General features: G+C 29.4%; 1 protein-coding gene across 1 annotated transcript; it reads left to right on the top strand.

The window, feature by feature from the left end:
• The first annotated feature begins 3,192 nt into the window (after positions 1-3,192).
• On the top strand, positions 3,193-7,889 carry LOC107938989 (histone-lysine N-methyltransferase, H3 lysine-9 specific SUVH1). The gene is made up of 2 exons (XM_016872272.2): positions 3,193-5,836; positions 7,586-7,889. Exon 1 carries the CDS (start codon positions 3,698-3,700, stop codon positions 5,789-5,791), a length of 2,094 nt encoding a protein of 697 aa, XP_016727761.2. The 5' UTR covers positions 3,193-3,697; the 3' UTR covers positions 5,792-5,836; positions 7,586-7,889.
• The last annotated feature ends 4,257 nt before the right edge of the window (positions 7,890-12,146 follow it).

The raw sequence follows: 12,146 nt of genomic DNA, 5'->3' as shown, positions 1-12,146 counted from the left end.
TATAATATTTTTATAAAAATAATATAATACATAAAAAATACTAAAAACATTAAAATAAATGTCTCCCAGCAATTTGAAAATAAATTTTAAAAATATATGTGCTTAAATAACACTGAGATAAGTGCAATTTAACAGACAAATACCTTTAAAATAGTAACAAAATTAACAATAAAATAAGAATTATATAATATCCAAACAATAAGAACAATATAGTAACAAAATAATAGTAAAATGATAGCAAAATAGTGAGAAAACAATAATATAGCAGCAAAACAATAAAAAACAACAAGAAAACAACATTTTTTTTATTTTTGTAGATTCAATACGAGCTGAGCTCAAGCCAAAAAGCCTTACTCGAAGCTTGATCCATTTTCTAAATGAACATTATTTTGTTATTCAAACCCATTTGTTGGGTCTATATTTTTATTCAAATCATCTCATTCTTCGAGTGAAGTTCAAACTGGCCCATAAAGAGTTGTAACTATCTCAAAATTCATAAAAAGATTAGAAGTATACTTAGGGTGAGTTTGGATGGGCGGTGCGTTTAGCTGCGGTTAGTGTAAAAACAGCGGTGGCGGTGAGATTAGATACTGTAGCGATACTGTAGCGTGAGACAAAAAGTAAGTTAAACGCACCGCACCGCAGTCAATCGCCCATCCAAACGAAGCCTTAGTTTGTGTGTATTAGAAATTTGTTTCCAAATTTTATTCTTTAAAGATTGGAATTTTCATTTCTTATATTATTATAAGGTTTTTGATATTTAATTAAATTTCAACAGGAATGAACAATTTTAAAACTTTCAAGATATTTTAAAATGTATTATTTTAAAATTTAAATATTTTTAATTGTTTTTTTGGATAATTTAAAAATTTTATTGAAATTTCACAAGATAAAAAAATATTAAAAATTAATTATATTAAAAAAAACATATATATATGAAAATCATGCAATACGGGCATTAACATATTTATAAAAACATATCAATATTATTTTAATAATATAAAATTTAAAACATATATAAATTTTAATAAAAAAAGTTAATATATTTTCTTGTATTTGTATTTAACTTCAATATTCAATTTAATACTTGAGTTTTTTTTCCTAATTAAGTATTTAAATTTGACTTCAATATTTAATTTGATACTTAATTTTTTTGTCCCAATTAAATACTTTATGTTCTTTTTATTAGAGCACATGAGTTAAATATTCAATGGGGCACATGATATTATTTAGTCTAAGTGTCAATTTAAACATTAAAATTAAACTTAAATACTAAATTGTATATTAAAATTAAACTCAGATATCAATAATATATTAATATTAGATCGTTCAATTTTTGGAGGGTTGTATGGTAAAACTATGTGAATAAAAATAAAGAAGATTTTAGGTAATTTTAAAGAATTTGGACTTTACGCTAACAAATAAGTTAAAATTACATATATATATATATATGCTGATTTTAGTAAAAAAAATTAGGGATTTAGACCCATTTTTTATTATTTAGGAAAGTATGTCATTTTTAGTAAAATATATATTTATTTGTAAATTTATGAGTTTTTTTTACCACGTAAATAATGAAGCGATCTATTTTCCTAAATAATAAAAAAAATCTAATTTTTAACTAAAATGAGCATATAACCATAACTTTGCCAATAAATAAATTATTTTTTTTAAAAATTTAAACATTTAATAGAAATGTGTCAACATAATCTCGATAAATTTATTTTATTTACTTAATTTACTTTTTAAATAATTATATTTTATTTTATTTGTGTTAAAAAGGTGAATATATATTTGATAATTTTAAAAATTAAGTACTAAGCCAACGAAGTCTTCTCCTAAATACTCAGGCTTGAGATTCACTATGCATAATTTTATGTACTGGTATTTGAGTTTCGTCATGTGCGGTTGTTTAGTTCAATTTTTAAATTTTAGTTTTATTGTACTTTTTTTAAAGGAAGTTCATTAATTCAAACCGTGAATGAGGTCATACAATCCAGAGGAAAAAAGTAACAAATATTTGTCGTAGGTGGTGAAGTATAAGCTCCATCAACACAACAAATACTTCAGCTTCAGCATCAATAGAATATTATGGTACGTTAACAATTGACTCTGTCACAACTAAAGCATGACGTATCTGGAGCGATTACAAACATTTAATACGATAAGGAAATCAGTCTCGAATAATCCAAAGTGGCGAGTAACCACCCACTTTTCAAGAGAAACTACTAGTGACAGGTGGAGTTTCAGCGACAACAAACACCGTTATCTTTCCATCATGATTTGTGAAGATGGCAAACATACCCACAAAATAGATCCAAAACTAAAAAGAGACAAGTCACATTTATATACACGTACCCGGAAAATAAATCCATCATGACTTACAGAATTTTTAATCTATTTGTAATGTAATAATTTTATTTTACTTTGATATTTATATTTATCTAAATCTATATTCTACTTTATAAAATTAATATCTCATATTATTTTAAATAATTTTTAATGTAAAAGGATAAAACAAAATACTTTATATCACGTACATATATATTTATTTATTTAAAATAGAGATAATATAATTTTTGACTTTTGAACTTAACAACTAAGTCCACAGTGGTATTTGTATTTTTTTTTATTTTTGTACTTGAACTTGACAATTAAATTCATTTTGGTCCCTGAACTTGAATTCCATCAAGACTTGATGATGTTACCGATGTTCTTAAAACATAACTGGATTGATCAATTAGACCGACTGGATTGAAAGTTGACCAATACACTAGTCCAAACAAAAAGATTGAACCAATTGAAACAAAATGCTCAAAATTGGTAAAACTCAAATATTGGGACAAAAACCATTAGTTGAACAAGTTGAATCAATTTATTCTTTAAAATTTTAATTATTTATTTACTTATTGTTGATCTAGTAGTTGAACCAATCAAACTGATTGAATCGAAAACTAATAGTCTGATTATTAGAATACTATATGTGGCACTCTAATATTAAACCACGTAATCATCTTAATATCATCAAACTTTCGTATTTTTAAAGTTTAGGGACCAAAATGAATATAGTTACTAAGTTTAGATATTAAATTAGATAAAAACAAGTATGAAAGTAGACCTAATTGCTAAGTTTAGGGGCCAAAAATTATATTATCCCATTTTTTTAAAAACTAAATATTGTATTGAGGGAGTGCTTTAGCTTTTGCACCAGCTCACTCGTTGCTCACTGCTCACTTTCTTTGTGCATATTTTCAGGGATTTTTCACTGCATTTCGCGAAACCGAGTCTCTTCGGATCTAATCAGTCAAATTTGGTCGTGGGTTTGGAGATATACTTTTTTCTCAGTAATGGGTTTTCACTTTTTTTCATGAAAATGGGATGAATTCGCACTGATCAATGCTTTTTGCTTTGAATTTGAGGTAAAATTTCCCTTTTTTAATCTATTGGCAGTGCCTTTATTTAGTTTCCAGTAACTTAATTAGCTTAGATTTCTCCAAATCGTTGAGAAAACGAAGTCACGAATCAATTTGATTTGTATGAAATGAAAAACGGCGGTGGGGAAGACTCGGTGCATAAACCTAGGGTTTTGATTTGAATTTATTAGCGTTGCCTTTATTTAGATTTTGGGAACTTTAATTAGTTTAGGGTTCTCTAAATTGTTGAGAATCGAAGTGTCGATCAATTTGATTTGTGTGATATGGAAGACGACGATGGGCAAGACTATGTGGATAAATCTAGGGTTTTGAATGTGCGGCCGTTGCGATGTTTGGCTCCTATTTTCCCTTCAACGCCCAGTTTCCCTTCATTTCCCCATCCCCAAGCTTCTTCCCCTTTTATGTGCCCACCTCCTGCTGGTCATTTTCCCCCTGGTTTTGCGTCATTCTACCCGTTTTCGGGTTACCTGGATTCTCACAACATGCAAACTCCTATGCCTTTTGGGTTCAATGGTTCCATTCCGGCGGTTCCTATCAATTCATTCAGGAGTGGAGCAAATGGAGATGCTGGGTCTTCTGGACGGAGTTCGAGAAATCCCGGTCCATCGCAGTATGAAGAAGAAGAGGGTTATAGTGATTGGGTTCATGTAAATGATGGCGAAGATTCTAGCAAGGCTGCCACCAAAAAGAAAAGGATTCCGAAGAGGGCGCGAGCTCGCAGTGGCCAGGATATCAATGTTGCTTCCTCCGATGTGGATGTAGATGCTATGGTTGATAAAATTGTTGAGTCGTTTAATCTCATGGATTTTGATACATTCAAGCGAGCCGATGGTGACAAGGATTCGGTAGGATATATACGCATGATCTATGATTTGCTCCGAAGAAAGCTTTCTCAGATTGAGGATTCAAAGGAATCTACTCCAGGAGTAACTAGACGGCCTGACTTAAGAGCAGGGACGATCCTAATGAACAAAGGGATTCGAACCAATGTGAAGAAGAGAATTGGTGTTGTGCCTGGTGTGGAAGTTGGAGATATTTTCTTTTTCAGGATGGAGATGTGTTTGGTTGGGTTACATGCTCCAATTATGGCTGGTATTGATTACATGGGCCTCAAGGTCTCTCAAGATGAAGAGCCAGTAGCAGTTAGTATTGTCTCATCTGGAGGATATGAGGATAATTCGGAGGATGCTGATGTATTGGTTTATAGTGGTCAAGGTGGCAATATTAATAATAAAGGCATGGAAATAACTGATCAGAAGCTTGAACGGGGCAATCTTGCTTTAGAGAAGAGCTTGCACCGAGGTAATGAGGTTCGAGTGATTCGTGGTGTAAAAGATATAGCAAATCCAACTGGAAAGATTTATGTTTATGATGGTCTTTATAAAATCCAGGAATCATGGGTGGACAAAGGGAAGTCTGGTTGCAATGTATTTAAGTACAAATTAGTTAGGTTATCCGGGCAGCCTGAAGCATACACAGTGTGGAAATCTGTTCAGCAATGGAAGGATGGCAGTACTGCTAGAGTTGGGGTTATATCGCATGATCTTACTTCTGGGGCAGAAAGTATACCTGTTTCTCTTGTAAATGATGTTGATGATGAAAAGTGGCCATCAAATTTCACATATTATCCTGGTCTAAAGTACTCGAAACCTGTAAATTCAAATGAATCTTCAACTGGTTGTGGTTGCCATGGTGGATGTCTAGCTGGAAACTCCAGCTGCCCTTGCATTCAAAGAAATGGTGGTAATCTTCCATATACTACAAATGGGGTTCTTGTCAGCCAAAAACCGTTGATACATGAGTGTGGTTCTTCATGCATATGCCCTCCTAATTGCAAGAATAGGGTATGTCAGAGTGGTCTGAAAATTCGTTTAGAAGTGTTTAAAACTAAAGATAAAGGTTGGGGTCTAAGGTCATGGGATCCTATCCGCTCCGGGGCTTTTATTTGTGAATATGGAGGGGAGGTAACTGATATTACTAGTGCAGAGGAGCTCAGATGCGTAAACGATGATGATTATATTTTTTATGCAACCCGTACTAATCAGTCGGGGGAAGGTTTCTTGAATGCATCTAATGAGACTCTGAAGATCCCGTTTCCTCTAATTATAAATGCAAAACATGCCGGTAATGTAGCTCGGTTTATGAACCACAGCTGCTCTCCGAATGTATTCTGGCAGCCAGTTTTGCGCGAGAATAGCAAGGAGTGTGATCTCCATATCGTGTTTTATGCCTACAGACACATACCTCCAATGACTGAGTTGACATATAGCTACGGCATTGTTCCACCAGATAGAGCAGACCAGAGGAGAAAAAAGTGCCTTTGCGGATCAGCAAAGTGTTTAGGCTACTTTTACTAGTGGTCTACCAACTTGTGAATTCAAAACAGCGTAGTCTTTCAAAAGGTTAGTTATCTCAAATACACTTGATCTTCCTAGATTTGACAAAGTATTGTAGATTAGAGTAGTGGGTCATTATCTTCAGTTGTACAAAGTGCTAGCTTCCCTTTTTCCTTTAAACTTTTTGCTTTCGAGTAGTATTTCTTCCATGAAAATTATTTGATAGTTAAGCTGGCTAGCATTAGACTTGTGACAGACCGATCTTAAACCTAACTTAAACGAAGCTTTTATTGTAGACAAACCAAGGTTAAATCTAACTTTCTAACTTGATGAGACATGAAATAAAGATTTTACGTAACCATTTTAGCCCATCTAAAGTCCTGACTCCTTCCAATATCAAATTGTGGCCTGAATGTTTTAAAAACCGGACCGGTGGTCAAATTGGTCAAACCACTGGTTCCCGGTTTGATTGGTTTGACTGCCGGTCCAACAATAATTAAATAAGCAATTAAAAGTTCATAAAATTTATTTAAAAAAATTATGAACCGGACGGTTCAACCGTCGGTTTGTTGTCTCGATTTCCTTTTTACCAGTTTTGAGCAGTTCAATCGCTTTGCCCAGACCAGTATATCGGCCAGTTCCTGGTCTGGTTCCAACAGCACTGGAATTTCTTTATTTCTCTCCTGTTTTTTTTGTCCGAAGAATTTCTTTATTTCCTTGAAACTTTATCGTTGTGAATATTGAATCAGTTCAAATGCTGACTAAGAATCTCTATTCCCTTGGCACCTAATGCTTTTGTTGTCACATAACCCGTGTAATTTCATAAGTGGGGTTAAAAAACAGCCAAGTGTTCTTAATTGATATTTAAAAAATAAATAAGACACATGACGGTTTCTTAAATCCCTTTGCGGAATTAAAACTCTAAAGTCAATGTATCAAATATTATTTCTTAAGATTTAGATGAAGATTGCTATCATTGTGATTCAAAGGCTTTTGTGTGTTTAAACTGATCAGGGATTAAGGAAAGATCACTTGAACCATTTAGGAGTATTAGAAGTGCTCAATGATGCGGATGTGCCAAAGTTCTCTTTAATTTCCTTGGTGTGGTTTTCTACTAACAAGATACGCATAAAAATATTTAAATTAAAGGAAAAAAAGCCTGCCCGATTTAAATTCTCTTAGATTTCTTTTATTTGCTTTTCTCATTAGACCTTTACTAATAAGAGAGGGAAGTATCAATCTCTTTCCAATATTTTAGTATTCAACAATAGACATGGACCATTAAGAAATCATGCCAATCAAGCAATATAAGAATTTGCATGTTTTATAGATAAACTAGGTCACTCACACAAATACATGGCGCTTAGAGGGGTCAAGCCAGAAATTTGCTTTGGGAGGCAGGGATGAATTATAAATTTTAAAGGGGGCAAAGTGCAATTTTATCATTATACTAATATGTAATTTAACAAAATTCGAAGGGACTAAATAGGAGATTTATCATTTTGGGGGGCGAAGACCCCTGTCTGTCCCCTCCTTGTCTACGCCCAAGGCAACGTAAGGATTCTAGTGCCTCGACTGCACCTTGTGTGCTATCATGTAGAAGCACCTCTATCTTTTCCTCTCTTTTTTCCCCATCATTTTCAAGTGTTTGCATCCGTTTCTTTCCCTTTCTTGCCTCGGTTAGATGGCCATGAATAACTTTACTATTCCAACTAGTCAAAGTATGAGTTGCCTTTATAATCTTCACTTTCATATTACATGATGTAATTCATGAATGTATTTCTGCTGCATGATTCGGGCAAATGATTTTTACAGGATATGAAGGCATATGAATGTTTCTGTTTGTGGCTCTGCTGAACTTTGCACAAAATGGTCCTTTCTGCCCCCCTCTTCTGCTTTTAACATTACAGGTCCCCCCCCCCCAAATACTATTACTTTGTAATGAAGTTTTCTAGAACTTCTAACATGGAAACATTAGCAGAAATGCTGATTAAATCACGTATGTATAGGCTAAGTTTTTCTGTAATCATTCTATATGTCTGCTTGTTTCTCTCTACGTTTAGGGGGGGTTTTGTGACATTGCATGAAAGTAAAAGTAATTATTACAGTAGAAAAAAAATGTATATTTGATGTTATGATTAGATCAGTCTATGGGTTAAGCTGGGTCAGGCTGGTTTGATAGGCTTAGGCTTAAATTTTTTCCTAAGTTCAGCCTAGCCCGTATTAAAAAATTATCTTATTTTTTATATAAAAAGTAAAAAAATATAATAGCTTAAAAACATTAAAATAAATGTTTCCAACAAATTGAAAATAAATTTAAAAAATTATTTATACTTAAATAACACTAAAATAGATGTAATTTAATAAACAAATGTCTTTAAAACAACAATAAAATTAATAATAAGACAAGAGTTATCTAATAACCAAATAATAACAGTAAAATGGTAGAATGACAACAAAATAGTGAGAAAATATCAAATATCTTTTTGCAAATTTGGTTTAGGTCGGGCTTGAGTTGAAAATATTTTACTCAATGCTTGAAAAACATGCTTTATTTTTTTTTGTCCAAATCTATCTTTTAAACTTATATTCAAAATAATCTAAATTCATAAATCGAATTAGAAAAATGCTTGTGGAAAATAATTGAGAAATTGTAAGTGGAATCGAATTATGGTATTTGAACCGTTTTTAAAATATAAGTTTAGAAAAATTATGGTTATTTTAAAGTTATTTGAATTAAACTAATTTTTTTAAATTTGATTTATAATATATTTTTTTGTAATGTAAAAGAAATTATATCTAAAATAGTGAATATGACTTAAAACCCTCGTATAATAATTTATCAAAAAAATATTATATAAGATTTATTGATATATTTTATTTATTTATTTATTTTTTAAATATGAAAAAGATTTTAAAATAATGTCCGAAACTTTAAAACAAAATTCATTTTATCAAATAAAATTTAAAATATAAATCCCAAAGTTTATATTTAAAAACAAAAATCAAACTAAATCGAACTAAATTATTATATCCTGTTTGAAAATTTTCAAAAATCCCAACCAAACATAACTCACCTACTTGTGAGTTTGACCAATTTAGTTTGACCAACTCTATTATGATGATCCAATTATTAATGGTTTATTTTATCTGGCATCAAAAATTTTTTTAATATGACAACTAAATACATGTTTGGTAATGTTATCTGATTTCCTATATGCAAAAACAAAGTTATCCATATTTGTTGGAAAGCCATTGACCAAAAATTGGTTGAAATTTTAGGGTTTAATGATGAATTTGGCGACTAACGTTTACATGTTTTGTTAAAATGAGTCTAATTGTATTTTTAAATCTTTTTTGGCAATCAATTTTTTTTTCAAATTACTTTTTTTAACAGATTTGATAAAAGTACGTTAAAAAAAATTAACGGGATGATGTGACATTTCATAACGTGGAATATTTTTAATGAGATATAATTTATTACTTAGATAACCTAATAAAATAATTATATGTGAAAAACAATAAAATAAATAATTCATTAAGTTAAAACAATAACTCTTAATTTAAAGAAGATTATCTAAAAAAATGTTTTAAAATGAATGGACACATTCAATATTTTTATTTGATTTATTAATTATCTTTTTAAAATCTCTCAGTAAATAAATGTATGGATTCATTTTGAAATTTTTCTTTAGATAATTAAGTTTATTTTCTTTAAATTAAGAGTTATTTTTTATTTACTTATTTATTTTATTATTTTTCACATGTAATTATTTTATTGGGTTACTTAAGTAATAAATTTGTTAACTTTTTTAACGGTATTTTCATCAAATATGTTTAAAAAAAATTTGGAAAAAATAATAAAGGTTGATTGTTAAAAAAGGCTCAAAAATACAATTAGGGCCATTTTGACAAAGCATGTAAATGTTAGTGGCCAAATTTATCATTAAATCAAAATTTAGAATTTTTTTTAAATCATTATAATCACAATCAATGCAATATTTGTGTGTAAGTAAGAACATAATCAATCAATATAATATATAAAATGAAATTATAATTATAATTATAATTAATATATTCGTATAATTCCTATCAAAATTAATCGTTACGATATATAAATTCACACTTTATTTATACAGAATGGGGCTCGAATATGAATTTTTAAAATTTTCAAGCTTAACCTTATTACCAAGTCATGTTTCATCGAAGAAAAACTCGAATTCTTTATTTTTACAAAAAAAAAATGTTTCTATTTCTATGATGTTGACAAGTAAATAATGAATATATTAATTTTTAGGTTCATAAAATAAAAGTATAATAATAAATTTAATCTTTAATGTTTAAATATTTTGTGAATTTAGTTTTTATTTTTTAATTAAACCTAATCATTAATCTTTAAAATATAATTAAATTATTTTTTTAAACGAAAATATTGACTAAAACATTAATATTTAACGATATTGGTGTGACAACTCGTATGACAGTCCACGTATATTTCATGTTGACATAACACTATTTTATCTTATATGTGAACTCAACAAATAATTTAAAAATTATAAATTGAAAATTATAAAAAATAATTCAACTTTTTTTATATAATAAATAATGAAAGATACATTACACTAAATATAATAAATCAATATTATAATATTACCATATATAGATTTAAATATTTTAACATTGTTTTTTTAATATAACATTATGGTCAAATATTCAATTTGATTGAGTTTTTTTTTCGTCTGATGTTTTCTTATTAAAGAAGATATGTCAAATATTCATTGGATCACATTATACCATTTAGTCTAGGTACCGAAATAAACGTTAAAGCCAAGCTTAGATGCCAAACTAAGATAAAAAAAAAACTTAGATACCAAATTGAACATAAAAATAAATTTGGATACCAAATGATATATTAACCTTTTATTATTTTAAAATTTTAAAAATATATAATTAATTTAAAAAATCTGTCCTAAACCACCGCCAATAGATAAAGAGATTCGCTTCTTAATTTGAATTGTGCTGATAATATAAATATAATTTTAAAAATATAAAACAAAATAAATACTGATAATTGTTTTTTTAAAAAAAATAAAAAAGGAATAATTTAGTAAACAGAATAAATAAATAAAATAGGCAGAGAGTACACAGGGTAACGGCTATATGAGGAGGACCCTCCAACGGTCAACAAGTGGGGCCCTTAAAAATTAATTGTCAATTATTTTATTTTATAATGATAAAATAATATATTTAAAATTTTGAGAAAAACCTTCTGGTCCCGACAGTCTAAAGCTATTCACCGAAGACTTTTTTTATAGGGATAAACTAATTTTTAGTCCTTGAACTTGGTAATTATTTTTAATTTGGTCCCAAATTTTTTTGAGTCCACTTTAGTTTTTGAACTTGTCAAAATTTTCAAAATTGATTGTAATTATGATGTGACACTAAGATATTGTGACACATTGTTACCTAAATTTAAAAAAAAAATTGAAAAAAGTTGTTAAGTTTCAAGACTAATGTGGTAAAAATTGCAAAGTTCAAGGAGAAATATGGATAAAAAAGTTTAGGGACTTTTAATTTCGAATAATAAAAAGTAATGTTCAATATTGAGTTTTATCCCTTTATTTTATGAATATTGAGAATTTAGTTCATCGGTTTAAATTTGTTAGAGTTTGTTCCTTTCGTTTTACCAATATCGAGATGTTAGTCTATTTGTTAGTAAATAATTAAGATTGAACTACTGATTTTTTTTTGCTAATTTATTGCATATAAATTTGTTAATTGTATATAAGTTGTTGAGCTACTAATTTCCAAGCTAACGATTTAATATCGATGTTTAACAATGTTACCTCAATTGGACTACTTTCTCGATTTTAATAAAGTATGAGTACCAAGTTGTAACAAACTAAAATAGAAAGATAATTTCTCTACTTTTATAAAATAAAGGGATGAAATTCAGAATTAAACTTTTTTGTTTTTTCCTTTTAAACCCGCCTTGCCTAAAAGTAATATTAAAGCAAAGCAAACAACGCTCCGCCTCCGCTCAAGAAAACTCCCTTCCCTACGTACCCTTCAATCATTACATAATTTACGATGGTTGCCCTTATTCTTTACTTTTAATTTTTTTTTCCTGGATAATATAATTTTTAGCCCCTGAGCTTAACAAATAGGTCCATTTTAGTACCTGTATTTTTTTGGTCCTCTTTAATCATTAAATTTGACAACTAGATCTATTTTGATCCATAAACTTAGATTTTATCAAGATTTGATGATTTGCCTAGTGTCATTGGAACAAGACAGAATTGGACAAACCTAGAACTAATTGATATAACGATTTGAGCAAAAATGTTGAACTGATTAACTCAACAATTGCTTGAAA

The sequence above is a fragment of the Gossypium hirsutum genome, chromosome A11 (genome assembly GCF_007990345.1).
Source record: "Gossypium hirsutum isolate 1008001.06 chromosome A11, Gossypium_hirsutum_v2.1, whole genome shotgun sequence".
Classification (NCBI taxonomy): domain Eukaryota; kingdom Viridiplantae; phylum Streptophyta; class Magnoliopsida; order Malvales; family Malvaceae; genus Gossypium; species Gossypium hirsutum.
This window is presented reverse-complemented; position numbering and strand designations above follow the sequence as displayed.